The sequence below is a fragment of the Silene latifolia genome, chromosome 5, assembly GCF_048544455.1.
Source record: "Silene latifolia isolate original U9 population chromosome 5, ASM4854445v1, whole genome shotgun sequence".
Classification (NCBI taxonomy): domain Eukaryota; kingdom Viridiplantae; phylum Streptophyta; class Magnoliopsida; order Caryophyllales; family Caryophyllaceae; genus Silene; species Silene latifolia.
The window spans coordinates 24,721,991-24,749,691 of NC_133530.1; the positions used below are offsets into that span (position 1 = coordinate 24,721,991).

General features: G+C 35.7%; 1 protein-coding gene across 1 annotated transcript; it reads right to left on the minus strand.

Annotated features, from left to right (window-relative positions):
- Positions 1-9,749: 9,749 nt before the first annotated feature.
- Positions 9,750-24,860, minus strand: LOC141656013 (anaphase-promoting complex subunit 10-like). Its single transcript, XM_074462979.1, has 8 exons — positions 24,772-24,860; positions 23,917-24,114; positions 23,737-23,797; positions 23,548-23,640; positions 22,489-22,559; positions 21,690-21,756; positions 10,297-10,338; positions 9,750-10,016 (listed from the first exon to the last, which is right to left on the minus strand). Exons 2-5 carry the CDS (start codon positions 24,090-24,092, stop codon positions 22,557-22,559), a joined length of 333 nt encoding a protein of 110 aa, XP_074319080.1. The 5' UTR covers positions 24,093-24,114; positions 24,772-24,860; the 3' UTR covers positions 9,750-10,016; positions 10,297-10,338; positions 21,690-21,756; positions 22,489-22,556.
- Positions 24,861-27,701: the final 2,841 nt, after the last annotated feature.

Genomic DNA, 27,701 nt, shown 5'->3' on the forward strand with positions numbered 1-27,701 from the left:
GGTTTTGCGCAATTTTGGGCGCGTATTATTGTGCATTTGCAGGCTTGTAGACCTCATTAGCTCGAGTAATTAAGCTAATTCGAAGAAATCTGAAGTTCTGGTTTTCCCGGTCGATCGATCGCCTTCTATGGTCGATCGATCGGTCTCAGTTTCAGGAGCTCTGTTCCTTTCACCTTGGTCGATCGATTGGGTGATGTGGTCGATCGACCAAGTTCGGCGGCTTGTACTGTCGCGATCATTCCCCTGCTGAGTTTGATCATTTTGCGGAATTGAGGGAGTCTTCCCTCCACTTTATTTTCCGTCTTATTTCTGATTTCTTCCATATTCTTCATTTTGCACATAATTTTACCGTCCCAAAATTGTTTTCTCGATTTTATGCGTGGTTTTGTTTGTCTTTTCGGTACTTTTTAGTAGCATCAACTCTGAAACCTCCTAGCTCACGCTGGTTTGGGGAGGTTTCCTTTTTGCTGCGCTTAAAGTCTAGTGAGTTCCTGATTTCTTTACTTCATGTCTTATTTACTTCATTTTCTCGCAAATTCCCATTTCTCTTTTCTTCATTACATGATTTTGCACAATGGGGACATTGTGCGATTTGGTTTGGGGAAGGGTTTTGCGTCGCATATCATATGTTTGCATTCACGTTTACTTTTTGTTTTGCATTGTTTATTTCATTTCACATATATATACAGAAAAATCAAAAAAAAGTGAAAAAAAAAATTCAAAAAAATTCCATAAAATGCACGTTTATTTTAGCATATAGGTCGAGTCGGAACGGTAGTATTTCAATGATGATTTTGCATTTGCACCTGTTTCGCCTGAGCCTTGCTAGATCAACATGTTATTAGTAGAATCGTAAATGCATATCTACGAGTTTTCGTTACATTCTTGCTGAACTTGAGACTTGACTTTAATAATTGGCAAACTACATCATATTTCTGAGAATTAGAGCCTATAACTGGTGACATTCATGACCGGTTTAATTAGGAATGTGAGTAGTACTCCTTATGAGACATGTTTCCTTAATATGCATAAATATGAACTTGATCTGCTTAATACCTGTATGCATTCGGTTTGTGGTTTGTTGACACATGTGGTAGAGGTTTCCTTTTTCTTATTATGCCCAATAGCTCCACACTACCAAAAATAGCCTTTTTGTCCCATTACCACATCCTACATTTAGCCTGCCTTTGTCAAGCTAGTAGTTTAGTTTTGGGATTGTTACTTGTTTTTGGTGGCCTTTTGCTCGATTGAGATGTTGTTGGGAGAATGAAAGGAAAGGAAAGGAAAGAAAGAAAAAGAACTGAAAAAGTTGAAAAAAAATAAGAAAAGATGAAAAAAAAGAAAATGATTCGAAAAAGAAAAAAAAAAGAGGTTTTGTACTGTTCAAAGCAGTCGATCGATTGCCCAATATAGTCGATCGACTGAAGTTCGAAAGAAAGAGAAAAAGAAAAAGTCAATTCGCATAATTCAATCCTTATCTTTTGGCGATTTTTGCTCCCATGATTCATTTATATCTTATAGGGAGTTGATTGATTTAGTATTATGGAGATTGTGAGATTTGTGCTTGATAATTAGCACCCGTTTTGATTTTGAGCAAGAAGTGGATGTTGTCACATGGTTATGTTAGGTACTAGCTTGATCACTTGTATCTCCACATTCCCATAAATGTTTTGCCTCTTCTTACCCATTACCTCACATATCCATATATACCTCGGCATGTATCATGGTCATTTGTTCGGTTGGAATGCATATGTACGGTTGTAGAGATTACTTTCATATTATATTGCTGGCATGTTCTTATAGGTCGTAGTTAGGTGAGAGTCACTACAAAATTAATTCTTTCTATCTTACACATATTCACCTATGCTTATTGAGTGATTTGAGCGACCCGTGAGAGTCCAATTTGATAAGTCTCTATGGTTGACGGTTCAACAATTCTTAACGACCGTATAACTCGTTTGCAAGATTCACATTGCTAGTTGATTGTTGGTTGTGCATTAAATTGGTTTAGGCTTAACAGTTTGTATTTCGCTCTGAGATTGAACTCGTTCCATTAGGTCATTAGATCGAGTCTAGTTCTTGCTTGGGGACAAGCAAGGTTTGGTTTGGGGAGATTTGATGCGTGTCTAAAATATGATGTTTCACACTTTATTCTACACGCATTTCAGAGCTCAAATGTGCAATATATGCCATTATTTCCCTATTTTCCTCTACTTTCGTGTTTTTGTCTATTATTGCAGAAATATGAAGAATTGAGCGGAAATCGAGCCGAATCCATCCCTAAGTAATTGACATTGCATTTGACATGAAGTATTGACTCGAGGAATGAGCTTGGTGCGCGTTTCAAGTCCTAAAGATAGCAAAAGCATGGGTGCGTACGAGTTTAACAAGCAAAGAAGTGCTTCTCGACATTGCAGCCTGCTTCAGATGGCTATATCTTGAGTTCTAGACCTGATAATCGAGTGATTCCATTTGGAGGTGAAAGCTTATCCTCTTAGCTTTCCAACGCCGCGTAGAACGCCTGATTTGACCAAGGAACGAAGAAATGGCAGCTGTTTTAAGATCGGTGTGCGATCGAATTCGTCGAAATGCAGTGCATGCATGCGTGTTGGTCGATCGACTGGTCCAAGTGGTCGATCGACCACCCCACGGGTTCCAGTAGCTACTGTTCGCTGCTACTTGGTCGATCGACGATGCTTATGGTCGATCGATGAACAACGGTCCGATCGCAAATTAAAAGATCGAGAATTCCAAAGCCCATTGTGATTAGGTTTAGGAATAAAGGTTACGCAGGATTTTCCTATATAAACTAACCTATGTTTTCGAATAATCATCGAGTTTTTAGGAGAGACATTAGGTCTCGATTTTAGCATAGTTTATATTCAATTCAAATATTTTAGTTTCTCAATCATGTTCGCTATTTTGCATCTGATTTCCTTTTCCGCCTTGATTTTCGGTATTGCTCAATCATAATTTCAGTCTTTAAGTTTATTATTTTGTTAGTTTAGAATTGATTAGATTAGTTCCCAAAGCCATCAATATTTCGTTCTTTGCATCTCTATTGCTTAGTTAGTTTAATTATGTATTCGTTTCCGTTAATTGTTAATTTAGTTGTTGTTATCAATTCTATCATGCGTAGCTAGAAACCCCGTGCTAAGATGTGAGGGGAGTCGAGAGCGAAGACGTGAGATTAGTAAACCTGATGTCGGCCTTTGGTCGATCGATGGATTAGTCAGTCGATCGATTGGACCTGTTGGTCGATCGACTAGCTTAGCCGGTCGATCGACTGACGCGCGATAGAATAGCACCGTTTCAATGTTTTAATTGCAATATTTGACAACGAGACCAAGAGGAGACTTGTTAAATGCTTAGTATTTGACCGACCCACAAGATCGAGAGATAGGGGAGGGAAAATAGATTAATAATTTGAGACGACTAAATTGCTAAGATCGAAAGATAGGTAATTTAGGCATTAGGAATCACTCTTCAGGGCGAGAGCTAGTATTAGTGAGACCTAGGGACTAGTAGCATAGGCTGAGAGGCGCTACTTGTTAAGTTGGACCGAGAGGACTTCTTATTTGCCCACCTATCGTGATTTATCAGACTTACTTAGATACCGTCGTCGTAGCTGCAGTGAACCGACCGTCTTAGCATTCTTTTTATTATTGCTTACATCTCTTTTTATTACTTGCCCTTTTATTTACGCATTTAGACTTAGAAATAATCCAAATCAAAACCCCCCAGAACATTCATAGACTGAAATAAGACAATTAGAACTCCCTACCTCCCTGCGGATCGACCCTTACTACCGCTTGCTAGTTGTAGTTTGGAAATTATAAATATTATTTTTGATACTCACTTCGACAGGTATCAATGATCAAATTGCTCATCAAGTTCATTCTTAAAATAAAAAAGACAACAATTGACTGAGACACCACAATATGAAAAAGACAAACAAATGACCGGGATAGATGAAGTATAAACTACGTGTGCATTCACTCAAATAAGCAAGAAATAAAACATGAAATTTCTAAACCATGCTTTACATCACAAAAGTACCCGAGTATGAACCTCTTAACAAGCCAAAAATGAGTGAGTTTTGGAATAACATCACGGGGATGTAAGGCACGGGAACTCCAAAAATACAAACCTTCCCTACCCCATTCTAAGGATTGTGAGTCGGCACATAAACACCAATTATTTAGTCGTGACCGAACCCACAAAAATGAATTACTTTCAATTGCAATGTCTATGGTCAATGACTCCGGAGGGGTGAGGGATTTCCGATTGGGCGGAGTTGTTTGTAAAAGGGTGCCTTGCATTGCAAAAATACCCTAAGGGCACACTTTTTATTAAGGGCATGATTGAGAAAATCGTGGCCAAGACGGGTGTATCATTTCCGGATAATGCTTGGACACTTGATGGTGATTATCTTATGGACTATAAGTATTTGCGACAAGCGAATATGCTTGAGGTTGTGGACAAAAATGCCCCCTTAGTGATTTGGTGTATGGGTGGCAAATGGCCACAACATTACATGTATTTACCCCGTTCCCCTACCTCACCCTTAGGTTGGGGAAGTGCTCAAGATTTCTACATGCCGCTCGACGATGAGTTTGTGGATTTGTGGGTTGATCGAGCCCACGTAGTTGAACCCGGGGATGAAGAAGCGAGAGGTGGAGAGCAACCGCAATTTGGAGGGGCCCTAACCTATTGTGATTTGCCATATGGTGATGCCCCCCATGATGAGCCTATGCCAAATGTTGCTCATGAGCAACCTCATTTCACTCCACCACCCATGTCACAAGCACAACATCAAAAACCCTTCATGACCCCTCAATTCAACTACCAAGCTTTTCACTCTTGGCAATCGGATGTCACTAACTGGTTGACAACCATCGAGTCCAACTACTGCCAATTCCAACTCACGGAAAATGGCCAGTGGGGAATCAATGAAACCGCTACCACCATTACCAAGAAGACATGGAAAAAGTGCGTTATGTCCAAAACGCAACCTTTGACATGGTGGCGGCGATGAATGCTCAACACAAGAGAAATTTTCCCACTCAATATCAAGGATATGATGAGAACCAAATGAATGCAACAAGTGCCGAAATGGCTAGGTTTAGAAGAAGAAGAGAATCAAGAAGAAGGGGAGGACCTCCGGGAAGTGGAGGTGCCTCAAGTTCACACTCTTGAGTGGTTATGGATGTTCACCTTACACTTTGGGGACAAAGTGAAAAATAAAGTGTGGGGTGAACATGAGTTGGTAACATCTTGTAATATATTGTATTATATTTCTTTTCATGCATTGTATTTCATTTAAAAAAATGGCTAGGATGAAAACCCGAAAGGGCATCCTAGGAAAAAAATGGGAAAGTGATCGAGGTTGGAGTGAAAACCCGAAAGGGCACTCCGGGCAAAATGATAAAAAGAGTGCGAGCCACGAGAGTAGAGGTGAGGAAAAGAGCTAAACCGAAAACCCGAAAGGGCGGTTTAGGCAAAATGAGAGAATTAGAAAAAAAAAATTGAAAAATTGTTGACTCTTTGAAGCCTTGAATCATGTCACATACATTGTATTTCACTTTTGGCGGTGGTGACATAAGTGATGGAGCTCTAGAAGGCCGGAAAGGTAAGTTAGAAGTATATAAAGGCTAAGTGTGAGTATTGGTAGGTGACTTGTTGAATTATGTTGTTGGTATTATCATTTGAGATTGTGTGGAACTGTTGTTAGGAAGGATGTTGAGGTTGTCTATTTTATGAGTTAGGAGGTGTTGTAATGATTAGATGACCTTGTATTTATTGGCATGGAGTGATAAGGGGAAGAAATAAAGAGAATGTATGAGGAATTGTGATAATATGGAGAGGTGGACTGGGATCATTGTAAAAGAGGGATGATATAAGGAGGACAAGTGAGGGAAGAGAGACTTGCTATGGAGGTATTTGGGTCACTTACTTGCTATGTTGAAACCTTGACGGAAAGTGACCATGTGTTTTAATGAGGGTGATATAAGAAGGGAGTGTGTGAGAAGAAAGGAGAATCGGGAGGATGCCCATACGTCTTTTTAACCTAGCGGTGATGAGCTTTACACTAGTTTGATCGGGGCGAATGTAGATACCTCATTTCTGCACCTCCCGCCAACCACCCGGTGATGATTGGGCCGCATGTTTGGTACGCGGAACGATTTATGACAATTTGTAAGTTCATCGTCAAGTGATTGCTCAAACACTAATGTCTACCTCTTAGTTGTCATCTACGCGCCGATACGGTCGTTTTGACAGTAATTAGAGTACATTTGGAGTCCGGGCCTAAAACCGTCTCCATTTTCTGATAACCGTTAAATCCCGAGTCAGAATATTCTGGAATGTTCCGGATATTTCTATTCCATATTTTATAAATATTTCACAATCTTTTATTCTTTGGTAAACAATTTCCCGTAATATTCATACAAAATATTAAGGAAAACCAAATTATTCCGTCATTCCATAACTTAAACACGGAAATCTTTCTTCCGCAGGAGGAAACCACTTGGGAACAGACGCAGCAGGTGTTGCGCCTCTTCCAAGAGACGCAGTGACTGCTGCGCCTCTTCCCAGGTCCTTTTCTGCGTTTTTCTCGTATCTTTTTCATATCTTTTCGAGATTCACTTCCAAAGTCTCTCCGAAAACCCTATTCCTTCAAATGATTAGTATAAATAGGAGCCTTCGCTCCTCATATTTCTCACGCGAGTGTCCGCCCTTCTCTTCTCCCTTTGCATTCTAGACCTTTGTTCTTACTTTTTGGCGTCTACGTGCTTGAACATTCGACCACGTAAGCTCGGATCCTTCTGAGTACCAGCCTCGTTTGCATGACCGACCAATTTGACCAACTCCACAACCAATCAACTTAATTAATCTAATCGTTTTCCTCTTACGAGGGCACTTTCGTCTACATTCGAGTCGAGCATCACTAAACGATAACTTAGTTCTTCTCGTTCCGTCAAACATGTAAGTCTGAGGGTGTAAATCTCTCTTTTATTTATTGTTCTTAACTTTTTGTATCATCATTAATGTAAGGTTTATGTCGAAAACACCTTGTTAAAACCAATTTCTAAAACCGTGCTTTAAAACCCTTTTTTACGGATTTCCAGAAGACAAACCGTCGAGAAAGGACGCAGCAACTGCTGCGCCTCTTCCGAAGGAGCGCAGTGCCTGCTGCGCCTCTTCGTGAGGCTGCCGCAGTTCCTGCTTCCTTTCTTCTTCCTTCGTCTTCTGTGATTCGTTCTTTGTTTGTTTTCGTTTGTTTTCGTTAATTCTTTGGTACAATCATAATAATTTCACATGTATATTATTGTTCATTCATTAACACGTTTAATTCATCATTAAATCCGACTTAAATCCCTTATAATCTCATATTTGCGGGTTTTCGTCATTAAACTCAGTCTGGGTTGTAGGAATTCGATTTGTTCATATCGGGTTTCTGGAATTCGATCTTCGATATATTTTCATCAGTCTTTTATCGCATATTCGTCATTAATTTGCAATGTTTTAACCTAATTAGTTCACCTATGTCACTAATCGATCTTTCGTTCATGTAAATAATTCGTCTTTAATCCGTCTCATCCATGTTTCGTCGCTTTTATGACCCTTCATTCACATGTAAATAACGTGTTAATCACTTTCATCTGAGTAAATATATTAATTAACCATTAAAATCACCAATTTACATTAACGATTTGCAGTTCCGGCTTCACAGCCAGAAATCATCCTTGGAACAGACGCAACAACTGTTGTGCCTCTTCCAAAGGGCGCAGTCCTGCTGCGCCTGTTCCAGGTTGATTTCTGTCTCTGAACTCCGTTGTTGCTTGACCTAGTTTAATTAGTTTACGTATAATTGACTATTAACCGTATTATCACCCACTGATCTGTTCATTAATTCTTTCTTTTATTCTTTTTCTCAAATTATCCGTTTTAAAGGTGTTTTCAACATAGATCATTGAACCCAATGTAATTATTGTAATTTTTCATTATTGTAATTTTGTTTATTATATTTATCATCGTATCTTGTATCATTTGTGTGCCTTCACATATAATTGAGCACTAAATACTACTTCGACATTTATTGTATGCTAAATTAATTGTTTACCGACTTAGTCCAATTCTCACATGTTAGGATTAAAACTTGGATGTTGCATTGCATGCATATAATCGACGATATATCGAGTATAGATGATGTCCCTAATCATTAGTAGAGGCCGCTATCGAGGCGGGCGGGATTAGGTGTTCGATCAAAAGAGCTTCCTAATACGTACTCTCACCCCTTACTCCAGATCTCTGTGAACATCCGTGTTAATTGGCATCCACGAGAGTCATTCTAGACACAGAATGCTAAGGGTAACGATTGCTTAGTGTTCATGTCACTACTTTGTGTCTTGAGATGACACGAGGTATTCGAACGGTTCCAATTTCCCATAAAAATTGGTGGCGACTCCACAAAATGCAAACGCTTGTTCTCTCTCCCAAGCGCCCCCGTGGGCCCATTGTCCACAGCGAGCAAAGGGGTAAGTGTGGTGTGTTTGATGAGCTCCATTTTCTACCTAAATTTTATTGCATTTGGAGCTCATGTAGTATCCTTTTGTAAAGGGTTTTGGGTATTTTTAATACTTTTAATCCAATACCAAATGTTACTAAATTCAACAAAGGAGTTTCAATGAGGAATTGAAGGTAAAACAGAGCAAGAAAAGCAGCAAAGGAAGGCCAAGATCAAGCACCAAATGGACCATGAAGAAGCCTTTCAAGAAGCAAGCAAAGAAAAATGTTGAATAAGGGAGGCAACAAGGAATTCACACGGTGCGAATTTTCTGTCCACATATTTCGCAGCTTGTAATCCCATATTGCAACAACTTGTTCTTAGACTAATGAATGTAATTCCTTCTTTGTTTAATTAACATTTGAGAGATTAAATTATGATTGCTCATTAATTGTGTTTTCATTGCGAGTAAATACACCTATTAGATTCCTATTGCTTCATCTTCTTGTTAATTAATCTATGTGTGTGATTTCCATTAGAGGAATTAATAAGTTAGAGGAATTAATAAGTTGGGTCAATTATTAAGTGTGATTTCCTTGTGGTTGACTTCTAATTGAGGGAACTTGGAGAATTAATCTCACTAATAGGGAAATAATATTAATTAGAAAGATTGATTGAGTGGTTTCATCAACTAAAGTGTCTCACTTTATTGAGTCGTATTAAGTTTTTCTTAAACTTGATAAATTTTCATCTTAAAACTTGTTTGATTGATTACTTGTTATTCACTCTCATTTGAATTTTATTTTGTTATTTTTGTTATTTTATTTTGTTACTCCCATGTATTATACATTTCAATATACGGTTCAATAATTTGAGCCGCTTGGGAGGCCGTATCAGGTCGTGTTTTTTTTCTCCGGTTTTTCTACCACGCTTTCGGGGTCGCTTCAAGAGTTATCTTGTTCAACTTCAGCTCCAAATACATGTATTAAACAATTTTGTAACGAGTATCCGATTTCTGCCCGAGACTTATTTATCGATTAGTATGACTCGATAAACAGTTCTTGTGATTTACAGACATTTTTTTTTCTAAGAGTCTAGAGTCCCGAAAATCGTGTATAATACACTTCAATTAGAGCCGTTCGTGAGGCCGTACCAAGTCGTGCTTCTTTTTCTCTCTGTTTTTCTACCACGTGTCCATGGTCGCTAGTAATTTGGTGAGGCCGTACCTAGGTTATGACTCATGAGTACCCCATCAATAATTCGTAACAAAGCTAGCTTACATCTGCACACTAGATAGTAATTTGGTGATTACTTCTTCTACCTTAAGGTCCCTGAACTCGCCTTGATGGTGGATATAGGATCATGAAGACGATACAACACTTCCGGAAAAATGCAAGTAACAAAACATGATACAGCAGCCAGCATTGTCCGGCATCTTTATCTTACAGTTGAATATGTCACGAACTCAGAGGAGGTGAACTGGAAAGGTTGACATGGGATAGGGTTCCTGCTCGAATTCAGGCCCAATATTATAATTTTACTCAGGAAATAAGTACAAAGTATTCAACACTACCTAGTTTCTGCCAATTTCCCGACTATGGCGAGGTGAGGGATCTGATTTCGTACGATTTATAAAATGTATTCAAAGCATGTTGACGTTGACCAACCGCTACTTCACAGTTTACAATGCAGAGATTAGAGATTATGTAGTTTTTGCCGAAATGAAAAAAAGCATCAAGCAAAGAAGTGAACTAAATCGGTAGATTAAAGAGCAGATCTGAATTTACGGTCGAGGTACATAGACTTTGATCTGGCGCACATGAGTATCCCTACCATAAAGTGAAGGAAAAGAAGATCTATATACTTAACATACTCATATATGTTTTAATTTAATTTGTCATAAAATTAACTAATGATCTTATGCATGCAAACTAACAAACAAAATAATGAAGAAACATCCATTCTTACATTGGATTTTCGGTTTTAGGGCACAAGAGAGATCTCCTTCTCTCTTGTTCCTGAGCTTTCCTTTTGGATGAACAAAGACCCAAGTGTAGGATCTCTCCCAATGATTTATACCCAAAGCTCACTCTTAATTAAAATTAATACTATGAATACTAGACAATATTAATTTTGTAGAAAAATGACCCAAAATAATTTGGTTTTTAATCTCCCAAAACCGGTTGAGAGAGAAGAGAAGAGGAAGTATTTTTATCTTTCAAAAATTCTTAAATTTTGATGAATGAATGATACAACAACAACTAAAAATGTTATGTATATGATAATGAATAATATAAGGCAAAAACCACTTGTTTTTCCTTGAAGAAAAACCACTTCTTCACAATGCACAATAGGGTTGCATGGCTAGATTAGTAGGTAATCATCATGCCCTCCACTAATACAATCAACATAATATTAGCTTAATCTTCCTCTAATTTTCGGCACATTAGATAACATGGATTCCATATTATTTTTGTCAATTTGTCAATATGTTACATGTCACATGTCACATAAAATTGCTATGTATTTTTAACATATTAAAAATCAACGTATTAAAAATATGTCATATACAAAAATCGACTTAGTAATTCATAATTACTTGTACCAAAATATTTTACCAATTATAAATCACAACAATTTGTATTTATAATAATTTATTCAATTTCAATTGTTTCCTTAAACAATAATTTCATCTGAGTAAAGATACAATTCGATTACTCAGACCGTATCTCATTTAATCAAATTCCAATGCGATACGTAAATTTTACTTCCAAAATCGTCCGTCAATTTTCAAGTAATTTAATTAACTCGTAACGTTCTACGATTAATTAAATGATCAATTAAGAGTGTTGCCCTATAGGTATGACCTAGGGGATCAATCGATCACCACCGTCGCACGACGAATGTCAAACTCTAGTCACCAATCATTACCGATATGTGTGGACCATTGTGATAAAGAAATTACTTCCCAATTGTATTCTTTATAATGAGACTTAAACATGTGATCATCATGATCAACAGTCGTGATCGCATTATTGTCGGAGGACACATATTCCAACAATCTCCCACTTGTCCTCGACAAGTGTGCGTCACCAATTCTCTTGTCCTATTACTATTTCCCACTCAATGCAAGGTGTCTTTCAGGTCATACTTGTAAGTGATCATATCGAGAGTGGTTTCCTCGATCTGGAGAATAACTGATTGACCGGATTTATCTATCATAGATACCTTCCGAGCGTGGCCACGCATTTCCAGTTCATTACTCCTCGAGTGGCCCTGAGATATTGTTATAACCCTGACTAGGGGTGGACAATTCCTATCGCACTCATTCCCTTCGACTAGCCACAACCATATAACCCAAAATATGCCCATTTGACCCCATTTACGAAGGTCGTAGTAACACAAATCAAAGTTAATCTGTAACTGTGCCATCTTAGGCGAACAGTCTTTAGTCAAAAGAATCGACTCATTTGAATACTATAGTAGCTCTCGCCACGACCAGGCTATATAAATTTGCCAGAACTCTATAAGCGGTCATAAGGCCCAACAAAATATTCCTAACAGTCTGCCTATGTGATCGACTAGTCATCTCACATGACTCTATGGCACTTGAACTTGCCATCAATCGCATCACACTCTAGTCACTTCGAGACGTCACCTCATGTAAGTAACTATGGGCAAATACAATGTTAATCCATGTTCACTTTAACGGGGTTCAATTGTCTCCACAACCCGTTTGGATGTAACAAAGTGTATGGTGAGTTAATAATAACTCAAACGACAAATGTCGACATCACACCCGGGTAGTCAATACAATATTACAACCTTGTGATGTATATCGTAAGTGTAAACACTTATTGATTGCAATAGAAGTTTAATATGCCATGTGTCCATGTGTTCAAACTTCTTATACTTGCATTTTCCTTTACATTCATGTTCTCTCTCATAGCATGAACCTTACCAAGTACACATCAAGGTTCCCGACCTTGGTTTTGGTTCTTTATCTTGAAAGAACTTCCTTGTCGATCATCACATAACGAACGAATTTGTGATGAATGATATGACTTGTACTGATCAAGTACTCCATCCACACACAATGCACTAGGTATATGTTTTGCAGAGTCTTGCAACAATTTGTCAAGATGATTGACCTAGCACTTCTCACAAGTCCTAGCATATTAGGAAAGATTAGTTTTGAGCAACTTATTCTCTAACTATGTATCTTTCCAAAACTTCTTATTTCTCTTTCTAGCTTGAAGAGGTTTAGGATTCTCATAAATCCTTGCATGTGCTCGGATTTTCTATAATATGTGTAATCTCTTGACACACAATAGAGCATTCCGTCAAACACCGAAATCGCTCATCGGATTCGACTCGAGAATTCATGACGTTTCTATTATGGCTTACCAATGAATCATCATGCTCTTATGCACATGATTCACCATTGGACATGTGCATGATTATTCTAATGGCGGAAACATTAGTAACTTTTAATCATGTTATCAACTATTTTTAGGTTCAAGGAACGACCATGACTGCTAATGGCAATTCCATTTTCATTTAAATGAATAACCTATGTGAATGTTGATACGATGTGTATTTCTTAATACTAATCCAATATTTCTTGAAGTAATTGGATTCATCATAGTCCATATTCATCCAGAATTGAAAACTCAAATACTTCTTGTGAAAGAAGGTATTAGCTCGTCATTCTTTAATGAGTGATGAGTTGTAAACATTCAAAGGATGATGGCTCCCACTAAATTCCATGTCTTCACATGAAAATTTCTAATGCTCCCACTTAATTCCACATGTTTTGAAATTGATTATTCAGTTGAAAACATTTCAAAATTTGGAATGTATGTTGCTTTGCAAAGTTATTAAGATGAAACCATATATGTTCCCATCATATCCTTTCAAAATTCCTATTTCGAAGAGGTCTCATCTTAACCTTATGGAAAGAGATTTTAAATCTCTAACACATTCATGTCATAATGATGTGTGGCAATGTCATTTATTAAATATAAGTAATATCCAATACACATCCTTCAAAATATCCCTTTTAGAAGGAGGTTTAACCAATTCCTTTTCATAATGAGGTTAAGTAATGACATCTGCGTGGTTTAAAACTTCGGCCATTGAAGATATCGGTATATCAATCCTTGCAACCTCTAGTCATAAATATCGCTTATTACTAGGATGTTACATTGATTCATTTAGGCTCTTAAGTAAATCTCAAGGTTGAAACTATTGGTCAAAATTTTTCATAAACTAGTCAAAACTCTTGTTAAGACTTTACATTAGTCATTTTTCTTCCAAAACTTTCTTTTGGTCTCCTCGTGTAGTTATCTTGAGAACATACTCTTATGATTACTTCACTTGGTCTCTTTAGTCATTTAGAACTTACTTGAGACCATAGATCTCATCTATTGAGTATACTATTTAAATAGATATACCTTCATTCAAATCATTTTCTCTTGCGTAGATCTCATTTACACAAGTACACAAATATATCTTGCCTTGTGTGTTGTGTCCTCATTTTTCTCCCACTCTATCTTTAGAATAAATACACTATAGATTCAAAGATAGCATATGAGACACAAATAATGAATTAGAAGTATAAGGAGAACTATCTCATAGATTGACTAATAGTTTTAGATTTCGTAAGTGTACTTGGTGATTTCCTTTAAGAGAGTTCATAGACTCAAAATTACTTTATAAATGATCATACACAAGCCTTAAGCATGTGGACATATAATGAAACCCGTCATTATATTTGTCTATTAGATCACTTTAAGTTATATGTTTCTAAGAACAAGCATTTAAACATGAATTTTAGAACAAAAGGATAAAATGATAAAACGGGTGACTTGGGTTGCAAACCAAGTCACCATTATCCAAAATACAACCCATTATCCAAAATACCTTTCCATGTCGAACACGGAAACTTAAGGTTCTAAAATTCAAAACATGAATAAAATAAGACAATAAAAAGCGAAGCTCCATGAATGCTATTCCGAGCTCCTTGATGGTTTCTTAAGCTTGCTTTTCTTTTCCTATGTCTTTGCTTGGTGGAGGCCCTATTTACAATAAAAAGGGAGATACATTATCACAACTTTGTATCACAATACCATAGTTGAATTAGAAACATAAAAGAAAGGATAGTCATATACCTAATGGAGTGATCTTTCCAACCTTAATATCACCAAGGTATTTGGAACAATTTCTTTTCCAATGTCCCATACCATTACAATAATGGCATTTATCAAGAGGACCCTTCTTGATTTTTGAAGTGCTAGCTTCACAAGTCCTAGCTTTGGTGAAAGTGGGAGCTTGCTTCTTACCCTTCCTCCCATTCTTCTTTAACTTCCCCTTACTCTTAGTGCTTATGTTAAGCACATCCTTTGGAGAGTTCACATTTAACCCCATGTCCCTCTCGGCTTGCACAAGTAACTTGTGCAATTCTTCAAGAGACACATCCTTGTCTTGCATGTTAAAATTCACCCGAAATTGAACATACGCTTTGACTTTGGACAAGGAGTGTAGAATCCTATCTACAATGAGTTCTTTGGGGATTTCAACCTTTTGAATCTTCAAGGTCTCGACAAGCTCCATAAGTTTGAGCACATCAGGGCTAACTTTTTGGCCCTCTTTGAAGTCGAGATCAAAGAATGCCGCGGCCGCCTCATATTGGACGATCCGCGGAGTTTGTGAAAACATTGTCACAAGCTTGGAGTAAATCTCATTACCATTGCCCATTTTAAAGGCTCTCCTTTGGATATCCGCCTCCATCGCAAATATCAAGACATTTTTCATTGCGGCGGACTCCTTTTGGTAAGCCTCATATGCTTCCCTAGTGGCGGCGGTCGACCTAGTAGTAGGTTCGGGTGGAGAGGCCTCGGTAAGGTAACGAAGCTTGTCGTCACCTTGGGCGGCTAATTTGAGTTGGGCATCCCAATCGGAGAAATTTGACCCATTCTTTTCAAGTTTACATCGATCCATGAAGGATCGGAGCCATGATGAATTAGCGAGAGGCATGGCAATAGGGGTTGGTGTTGCCATTTGTTATGAGAAAAAGAAGTGGTCTACAAAACAAAATAGAAGGAGTAAAACAAATGTCGTTTTAATAATAATACTCGTAAAAATGTATAATTTAAACAAGTTTTAAGCATTTTTCTAGTGACCTCTACCCAACTAGATAAATGATTCCAAGACCCAAATTCATATCGACTTAGGCACGATATGGCCGATGAAACCTTTATCAATATAACTCGGTGGATTAACGTTTTAATCGATTCTACTCTTAGAACTCTTGGTCGATAAAATTACTCTATTAATTATCTATAGCCCAAAACACATCCGACAAGGGCACGGTATGGCTGATGAAACCCTTATCGAAATTTTTTTGTTGAGTTCAATCCAAATTTCGAATAAATGTGTCCATGATCCAAATCCACATCAACTTGGGCACGGTATGGCCGATGAAACCCTCATTAACATGAACTCGGTGGATTAACATTCATCACCCACTTCCCCTACGTAACAAGGTTTGTACCCCGGTAGGGCCGAGTGCACTCCCTCGCGAAATAGGTTTTCATGGTTTCTACTATTTGGTAAGGCTATGTCTCAATTAATTGTTTTAGCGAGAGGTCATGTCAAATTATTATCTATCACGTTTTAAGTGAACTAAAGCGGTGAACTACGATAATTGTAATTGACACGGTCGATAAACTCGATTAGATGATGATGCATGTTTTAGTTATGGCGATTTAGCGATGCATGTGACATATAACTAAAATGCAAAACATAAAAAAAAAAAAAAAAAAATCCTAGTATGGCCTTCCTAAAATAGAAAAACTATTTAACTATTACATATTCGGAAACCAACTCCATTGGTCCCTTGAACTTCGGTTGTGGCACGCATCTTGAGGTAACACTGTCTTTATGTATCGCCATCTTGAAGAAATCCGTCTTTGGGAACTCCGAAATGAATAAAATTACATAATAAATTACATAATTTCCTATTATACATTTGTAAATAAAATAAAATAAATCTATTAAATTACAAAACGGTGATACGAGATCACAATAAAATTACAACCGAATCGATATTCCCATACATTTCGGGAAATACCAATTAAAAACTAAGGCCATACTAAGTAAAAATTACATAATTCAAAAATTACATAAATTAAAATTATGACAATCATAAAGAAAATGCAGCATTATAATATGTATGAACATGCCCAATTTTATGCTAAATCGCCTTTAATTAGCCAATATCGTATATTACTCGGTTTTTACGGATTTGCGTGATTTCAACATTTTATAATCACAAAAATTACATAAACTCATATTTATGCATGAGTTAATTACCCTAACCTCTTAGGACTCAAAATTTAGTCTTCACTAATTATTTGACCATAATTAACTCATATTTCTAAAAATTGTTTATTAATGGACTTAAAAATATAAAAATAAACTATAAACTTCAAATAATTCACAAAAATTTCAAATAAATTCAAAATTTGAAATTTAAACTCATGAACATTCTGGAAAAATACCATGATACTCATAATGTTCAAAAACTTAGGTTAAAAATTTCGAATTTTATCCGGAAAAACAATGTTGCGGTTTATCGGTTTTAACTAAAATAATCATAAAAACATGTGAAAAATTATATACATCAACTTTTCAATTTTAGATCTGAAAAAGATAATAAAATGCAATATATAATATTTTTTCTTAGTCATAGAGTATGTTTTATCAATATTTCACTAATAAAGTCACTATTCATGCTATTTTTCTTCAAAAATCCATAAATCATGCAAAAAGACTTCACTATAACCTATTATTTTACACACATCTTGTAAAATTGCATGTGACAACATACTAAATTTCTATGACCAGAGTCGAAATTTATCTCATATTAACCTATTTTTCACTTAAATCCGATTTTAATAATGAAAAATCCATTTTTCGAGCATAAGAAGTCCAAAAATTATGAAAATTTACAGGTTATCTCAAAATAATATATTTGACAACATATCCAAAAATCACTGGAAATTGCGAAGTATAGCTAATTTTAGTCCGAAAATGACATTTTTACTCATAAAATCATATTTTAATGTCATTATAGTATAATATGAACAATAAAAATCCGTAAATTAACCAAAATATCCTAAAAACATTTTAGGACCAGAAATTTTAACATGCATAAATTAATTCCGTGATATATCATAATAACACAAATTTTATAAGTTTTATATTTTAATCTTTATAACTCGGAAAAACTTTTAACCGATTTGCATGCAAACAACCATGGCTCTTGATACCGATTGAAGGAAAAGAAGATCTATATACTTAACATACTCATATATGTTTTAATTTAATTTGTCATAAAATTAACTAATGATCTTATGCATGCAAACTAACAAACAAAATAATGGAGAAACATCCATTCTTACATTGGATTTTCGATTTTAGGGCACAAGAGAGATCTCCTTCTCTCTTGTTCTTGAGCTTTCCTTTTGGATGAACAAAGACCCAAGTGTAGGATCTCTCCCAAGGATTTATACCCAAAGCTCACTCTTAATTAAAATTAATACTATGAATACTAGACAATATTAATTTTGTAGAAAAATGACCCAAAATAATTTGGTTTTTAATCTCCCAAAACCGGTTGAGAGAGGAGAAAAGAGGAAGTATTTTTATCTTTCTAAAATTCTTATTTTTTGATGAATGAATGATACAACAACAACTAAAAATGTTATGTATATGATAATGAATTATATAAGGCAAAAACCACTTGTTTTTCCTTGAAGAAAAACCGGACAAGAGGAGGGGGGGGGCCAATGCATGCACTTATTTGTCTTCACAATGCACAATAGGGTTGCATGGCTAGATTAGTAGGTAACCATCATGCCCTCCACTAATACAATCAACATAATATTAGCTTAATCTTCCTCTAATTTTCGGCACATTAGATAACATGGATTCCATATTATTTTTGTCAATTTGTCAATATGTTACATGTGACATGTCATGTAACACCCCGTATTTTATAATAATATTTTATTATAAAACTATTTTATTAAATTAATTATTTGGAAGTTTATTAATGTATTTTGGAAATATATATTTATAAGCTTCCGTCCTCTATTTTATTATTTCTTGTTTTAATCTACTTTTGATTGGGTTAAAATGTCCGTGGATTATTTTATTATTTTAATTTAATAATTACTTATGTTATATAAATCCTCCTTGCGTTTTAATATGGCTCAATCCAATTTGTAATCAGATAATCCATTGTATAAGCTAATGGACCCAAAGCCCATTAGTAAATCCCTTATAAATAGAATTAACCTAGCAAGCAACTAGGTCAATCCTTTTTCTTTCTCGCATGAAACCCTAACCAAGCAGACAAGCTGCTCTCTTTGTTCTTGCGTGAAATATGCCGCACGGCCTCTCCTCTATTTCTCCCTTTCGTTCTTCTTTTCTTCTTTTGATTCCATTGTTGAATATCTTTTCTTTCTCCAAACTTATGGATAAATTATATTTTCATAATCCTTGCTCTTACCTTTACAATAATTTATTCTCCAAATATTTTTATGGGGATTATTTATATGGACCTTTAGACCTACCTTTAAGGTCTCTTATTTTAATGGGTAAAGAAGAAGGATAGCTTTTCATGGCGTTTTCAAGGGTTTCGATTTCTGCCTTTCTTTAAAGTCGATTTTTGGGACGTGGACACGTGTTGGAGACAAGGTTTTCTTGGTCGTGTCCTTCTTGGAGTTTTCATTCTTATTTCGCATCATTAATTGCTAAAAAGGTAACTAGGTGTTTTCTTTTAATTGTGTTTATGCCAATTGATGTAATTAATATGATTTAATGAATGTTTTTCATGATTAGTACATGTTTGATTGTTTATTATCATGTTAAATAGGTTTTCTCATGTTTGTATTTGTTTTTATGCATTAATTATACATCGTATGTCGTTTATATGTTTATTATGGGTGTCATGAGCGTAATTAGGGTTTCCGAATCAAACCCTAGTGGCGGCATGATAGGTGGCCAAGAGTTCTCTCCAAAGTTATAGCTAAAGCTAGTATAACCTTGATGATGATTCAAGTGTTATAGCTAAAGTTAATACAACTTTGGGTAGTTACTCTAGTTATGGCTGAAACAGGTATAACCTTGGAAATATGATTCGAGGTTATAGCCGAAGCTACTATAACATTGAAGTACGAGATAAGGTTATAGCTGGAACTAACATACCCTGAGATTTATGGCTTAAGGTTATGGTTGGAACTAGTATAACTTTGAGCTTCGCGTCAAGGTTATAGTTGAGGTAAGTATAACTTCAAGTTATAAAGGTTGAAGTTATAGTAGAGGTTACTATAACCTCGCATCCAGAGTCCATGTTATGGTTAGGGTTACTATAACATTGATTGATTATTGTTAAAGTTATAGCTGAAGTTACTATAATATTGGTTACTTATACTTGCTTCATATGTTGTATTGTGTTCAACGTGTTATGTCCTTGTGTTTGCTTATGTCTTTGGTTGCTCTTATTCATATGATAAGTAGGGTAGTCAGTTATACTATCCTATGAGTTGAGTCGTGATGTTGTTCACGCATGTTAGTACAGTCAGTTATACTGTGCATTTGTTGTTGGCTAGTGGTATAGATGACGTGCGGTATCAGTTATATACCAAACAAAATGAACTAACGCCACCCATCATGGGATTTATTTGGTCTATGTTCGGGGGTGGCCAGATTAAATCGATTATACGTTACGGTCCCGAGTGTCGTTCGATGTCGATTATTGCATCGAGAGGTCCGCCAGTCTTAGGCATATAGGCGTGGTGATACGCTATACATAGTACCGTGAAGTATCAGTTATATACTTCACACCGACGGGGAGTCAGTTATACGATCCGTCAGTCAGAGTATCAGTTATATGCTTTGACAGGTTAGAGTGTCAGTTATACGCTCGAGCCGGTGTTCATTTTATACCCTATGCGTATTGTGTGAAAGTATTGGTTACATACTCTAATTGGTATGACGTGTGGTGTTCACCCTATTTGCTATGCTTCAATGCTAGCTTTGTGCCTTAAGTTGTTGTGGGTAGTTTGTCACTACTAGTCTTATAAGTGTTCATGGTCTAGTGGTTGCATGTGGTCTAGGTTTGCATGATTGCGTCCGTTAAGATTGATTAAGTCATGATAAGCTTTGTTGGGTCTTTCCTGAGTATAGATGATCTCGCATGTTTACTGGTTTTACATTTCATTTGTTAATGATTGTTGATTATATTCAATTGTTGTAAACATGACTGGGAGAGCATCTAGTTACTCCCGACTGATTGTCGACCCCCTTCTCAGTTGTTCGATTGTTCTTTGTTTTGGATGATATCTTGTTGGGAAGTTCTGTGCGGCGAGATGAATAATAAATTAGGACTTTACTTTATGTTTTAAGAACCTTTCGAATAATGTATTAGTTTTTTTTGGAGTTAGTAGCGAACCGGATTTGGGCTTGGTGTTTCCGCCACCTCGACCCTTTTATCAGTATCGTACTCTGATATTTAGTTTATATAAGTTTTTCCTTTGTTTTATAATCCGGGTTGTTACATGTCACATAAAATTACTATGTATTTTTAACATATTAAAAATCAACGTATTAAAAATAAGTCATATACAAAAATCGACTTAGTAATTCATAATTACTTGTACCAAAATATTTTACCAATTATAAATCACAACAATTTGTATTTATAATAATTTATTCAATTTCAATTGTTTCCTTAAACAATAATTTCATCTGAGTAAAGATACAATTCCATTACTCAGACCGTATCTCATTTAATCAAATTCCAATGCAATACGTAAATTTTACTTCCAAAATCGTCCGTCAATTTTCAAGTAATTTAATTAACTCGTAACGTTATACGATTAATTAAATGATCAATTAAGAGTGTTGCCCTATAGGTATGACCTAGGGGATCAACTGATCACCACCGTCGCACGACAGTAATGTCAAACTCTAGTCAGCCAATCATTACCGATATGTGTGGACCAGTTGACAGTAAAGAAATTACTTCCCAATTGTATTCTTTATAATGAGACTTAAACATGTGATCATCATGATCAACAGTCGTGATCGCATTATTGTCGGAGGACACATATTCCAACATTAAGGTGATTATACAAAACAGAAATTTGCAGCATAAACGTATTGACAAAAACTTCCTTGTCAAAATGAACAACACTCATCAGAAGTTGGTTCAAGATGTTCAGATGTTCATCGATCTAAGAACAATTAAAAATGCAAACCAGTCATTCATGCCGAAAATGAATGTAACTCCTATCAAGGTAATAAAACGATGTAGAAAGAAAAAGGCAACATAATTTTCTTTTTCTGTTGCTAGCCAACAGAGAGAACCAGTTCGACTGAAAATGTTCAAATTGAGGACCTTTCTCTTATCTTCAGAGTTATCAGTTAACAAAATTTATTAGACATCCACATATACATACATCAGTGCCACTGATGAAACCGGTCCACATATACGCTCCCCTTCCCTCAATATGTGTCCAAACAAAGAGCAGCCATTGTGACCAAGATCAAGATAAAGCAACTTTCTGTGCAGTTATCCAATCCCCCAAACCCCACAGGCACAAGAAACGGCGTTAGATATATTAATTACGGAGGAAATGCATCAAGCATTTTTTTTACTTGCCTATCTTCAAACATTTTACCCATGTAGACTCCCGGGCCAGAGTCCAAACTGCTTTGATACAAATAGTTTCAAACCATCATGAGCCAAACATTGCTCACAAGTGTTTGATGATCAGTACTCGAGATTTCAGCAAGACATATAATTTTAGCCCAGGTGCCTTTGAAGTTTTTTGCTTCTTTGATTCAAAATACAGTAAGGTTATATAAGCAAGTACAGAGCCACAATATTTAACATATATTCTCACCGTGGATCATTTCCAGACAATGATATATGTATCCAGCCAGTCGGCTTGACCAGTTCAACTGCCTTTATTTACTGTAAATTTAAACAGAAACGCGGTATGTAACATCAGTAATTTCATACACAGAAATCAGAACATATGGTTGACAGTTGACACCAGTATCATAATCCATAGTGGTGGTTACTTTGTTTACCTAGGGAAGTTTTATTCTTAAAACGATATGATGTGTTTACTTTACTCAAAGTGTAATTCGGATATACTAAGGCCTAAGCAGCTGAGGAGCTTCTGTGGTGTCATGTTATTCTGGACATGTGCCCACACTCACACCGACTACTGCGTACAAGGATGTAATATAGCTGAAAATTGTAGAAGTCTTGAGCAAGAGGGTCTCAGTGTCTCACAACTAAACCATGTATGGTGAAAGGGTAAGCCTCTAATTTAACAGTGCAGAAACTCACAACTCTAGAAAGCTTCAATAGCCATCTTACACAACAACAACATTACCCCAGTGCCTCAGGCCCTCAATGGCTCCGGCAAAATTGCGAGGTGGGGGGGGGATGTATGTTACCTTTGTGTTAGCAACACAAAGAGGCTGTGGCTAAATGACCCAAGATGAAAAATGCGCCGAGAACTACATTAAAGGACCGCTACTTCACATGAGCAAGAAGCGCAACCACTTTAGTGAGCCATTTTGATTTACTCCAACACAATCCAGAACAAAAGAGTTCTTAAGTCTTTGGCTCCATTGGAAATATGGAACTATATAGCCATCTTATACAATAAAGCAAAATGATTCAATTAAATGTGTGTAATTCTATTAATGGAAGGTAGCAATCAGTCCGGGCAATCGTCCCCTTGATTTACAAGTCATGGGAAACAACCAATGGTTTTCTCTTTTTTTCCCCCAAAACAATGGATAAGTTTCATATATGTGACACTTAGCTAGAGTTGTTTGGAGGCATCTTTCTAATTCTTAGTGACTAGAAATATACAAATATTTATACTTTATTCACCTCAAAATTGAGATGAAACAGGTGACAGCTTAACGCGTTGAAAAGTTACCTTCAGGTTATGGAATCCATCACCAGCTCTTATAGAAATCTTACTCGGAGCGTAGCTCTCATCAAGCTTGTAATCGACATAGAGAACAATCAGCTGAAATCAAAATAGTATCTGAGTTCAGCGAGCAGTGAGTCGCAATCAGTACAAACCAGACAAATACGACAATAAATAATGAATTAGCACAATTACTTGCAGTTTCACTTTCTTCTGGAACTGAATGTTTATAACATGAGGTTGTGCACCATCAGATCTAATTACACACAAGGCAAGAAATTAGGATATACGACTATGCTTAACAGTTAACACGAGTAAAAACTGATAAGAAGGCCAGCAAAGAAGAGTCAAGATTAGAGACAGGGAGTAGTTTACTGCCAATAGGTCTCGAAATTGTCATCGCGGAGGCATTGAACGCCATTACTAGGCTTGCAAGAACTAACACTCCAAGCAGCATTCTTTGTCATCTCTCTTAGATCACTATCCACACTCAAATGCTTACTACCTCCAATTAGCTTTCCCTCCTCCCCATCACACGATTCTGTTGCCATCTTAGTGGCTCTCACCAGTCTCCTATCCACAGAGACATAAATCAACTTATTTCCCAAATTTCGCAAACATAAGTTCACTAAGCGAGATGGCCTCATGGCCCACGAAGCTTTGACCATTGATTTCTCCATATATACATAAAACCTAAAAAATTAAAATTTGTCGCGTTTGATTCATCAAAACATTAGTCAACCGTGGCGGAGTCAGAATTTGAAATCGCGGGTGAAAGTTTTCAGTGTGGGAATATAATAATAAACTAAAATAAAATAAAAAATCGGAACTTTCAACTAATAAAAAAAGCAGCAATTAGGGAAAAGGGTAGGAATTTAATAACATTACCGACAGTAAAGATTTGAACCGAAACACCTCAAAACCCCCAATTTCAAAAAAACCAAGAATTGGGTGATTTCCAATACAAAATTGTGTAAAAGTAAAAAGAATTACATCAATTAGGGAAAAGGGTAGGAATTTAATCAATTCTACTAATATAAAAAGCAGCAATTAACTCAAAAATAGATGAAATTATAGGACAATCAGCATAATCAGAAATAATAAAATCATAATGATTAACCCAGTTGTAGTTTAGAAAGACTCAAATTAATTAAATTAGATTAGATTAGAGTTTGATGATTAATTGATTAAATCAGATAACAGAAGAACAAGAGAGTTAGAAAAGCTTACAGATTGGCGGGGAGTAAACGGTTTGAATATTAGAGAAGAAGATGTAATTTGATTTTGGAAAACTCTGAACCTAGAAGAGGCAGTGATATCATCATTATATATATAAAAGAATAATGTAAAACCGCTGATCTGGCGCAACAATATTTCAGAAAAGTATTTTACAAGGCCTCTCCTTTACTCTCACAAAAGGCAAAATACATACCACTATGTACATCATCATCCCTAACCTTGAGAGGCCTTCTTACAACTTACAAGCTACAACTACGAACCAATCTTCAGCCAACAACTATTACCCATCACGGGTTCAACTAAATACATCTCACACTCCCGAAACGCAACACTTATGTAATTCACAAAACGTGCTTGCCTTGGTTACATATTACTTATTCAAAGAAGGTTTAGACAACGTGAACAGAGCGACATATCCAACCAAATTCACTTCAATTCCATCACACCACGACCGTCAACGTCCTTGAATAAGTAATATGCAACCAAGACAAGTACATTTTGCCAATTACATAAGTGGTGGCCTCCTTCAAATTCACTTCAATTCCATCACAACACCAGCGTCAACGACATTTTTGCAGTATAATCGCATCCAGAAAATACACCGTGAACAGAGCGACAACGTCGACGAACGTACACCAAACCTCCATAAATGACAATTTCCGAGATGAGTTTAACCGAATTTTTTTAAGAATGGCGTTATGTGGTCAACGACAAGGCATAGGATATATACAAGGGATTTTAAAATAAAGTATGATTAACGCTCGTTGTGGGCTTATGGCTTGATCGACGGTGGGGATGGTGGTAACTCGGTGTGAGGCAGGAGTGATTTTGAGTGAAAATTGTTTTGCTGAGGGATAAAGACTTTTGAGTGATTTTTAATTTTTTTAGATTAGGATGATTAATTAATCATGATTTTATTTAATTTTTGATTTTTGATTTTTTTTTCTTTAAACAAATTTGATAGACAAACTAAGCATAATTATAATCCATACATTTTTTAAATAGGTGAAATGGTTCATTTACTCTCTTAAGTTTGGTTAATTGTAAATTATCTATTTAAAAATAAAATAAAATAAATGTGAATTAAATATCATAAATTTTTATGAATAGGTACCCAAAAAAAATTAATATACTAATTAAACCCTTTAATTTTAACATAAAGTTAAATTAAGTCTTACTTTTTATTTTAAAGGTAATACTGCACCAAAATTATTTCACCTCATTGAAAGTGAAGGGGTTTATTTTTACTTTAACAGTTAAGAATTGCTGAAAATTGTGAGATGAGTACCAATATCTGATAATTAGCTTTGATATCCAAAGCTAGCGAATTAGCAAGAAGTAGCACCAACTTCAGGATGCTCATTATGACTCAGAAACCGAAAGTTCATATACAGAGTACTTGGAATGGGAAAGAGCTATTATTGTACCAACTATAAATTTGATTACACAATTTAATGGAAATGGATCATCTCCATTTTCTTTCTCTCCATTTTTTCTCACAATCTATTTTTAAATAATAATTAACCCTTTCATTCTCATTTTCCCTTTATTTTTATGCGTAAATTTAGAACCGTTAGATGTTGTTAAAATGCGATTCGGAAGATTAATAGGTACTTACTTCTCCATTTCTTTTTAGAAAATGGAAAGAAATTGGGCTCCAATTAAATATACTCCATTGAACAACTTCCTAGAAAATTAAAAAGACAATAAAAACAATAAATATTGAAGGAGCAATTTACTCTTATCCGTAGTAACTCTCACCTCCCATAATTCTCACATTCCTTAACCTTTCACCTATTAATGAAATCAACTCCCAATAAACTAATTAATGCATGGTTCACTAATTCCCAAAGGCCAAAATATAAGGAGTGAAACGTCTTTAGAATTTTTGGGAAAAACTAATTAATGCATGGTTCACTAATTCCCAAAGTATAAGGAGTATTTGTTTTTAAAAAAAAATCCTCCACTGCCACCTGACCTGGCCCGCAGACCCGTCATTGAACCCACCTTTTTTAACAATAAAGAATTGCTGAAAATTGTGAGATGAGTACCAATATCTGATAATATTAGCGAGTGTAATGACAATAACAATATGATTTGTTATAGAGAGTAAAGTAAAAATAATAATAATGGGAATAATGAATGTATCTCGTCATCATGCTGATAAATTCTCTTAAACATAATTTAAAACATAAATCGTGAAAGATAAATGTATAAATTAAACAAGCTAACACAATTTTATCATACATAATAATATTTGAAAGATAAGCATGGATATGCAATTGAACCTTAGCAAATTATATTAGCACCAAAAGATGCTCATTACGACATAGAAACACAAGTACAAGATTGAAATTCATGTTAGTTCAATATTCTATCCTACGAAGAGCTCCTTCATTAACATTGGAGAGTAAAACATGGTGTAGTTTGAGCTATCGAGCTTGACCGTCTTTCAGATCATTAACATTAGAGTAACCGTGAAATGAACAATAGTATTAGTGGATGTAATTGCAGTAGCAATATTAATTGTATGGGTAGTGAAAGTAACATTAATAACAACGGGAGCATTGAATATTTCTTATTTTCGGATTGATAAATTTGATCTTAATCATAATTTAAATTATGTATCGTAAATGATACATACTCCGTATTAATTAGACCACTTAACACTATTCTATTTCATATAAAATAAACTTTAAAAGATAAATATAGGTATGTGAAGCGAGGATAGAAAAACAAAACCATATTTATAAACGTATTAAATATATATAATCATGATAATCAGATATAATATATATGTACTAACATTTATTTTATAAATTTAGTAAATAGATTTATTAGTTTCTAAAAAATTTCAATAATCCCGTGAATTTTCACGGGTGTTACACTAGTTTTCAATTAAAGGAATCTATTAAAGTGGA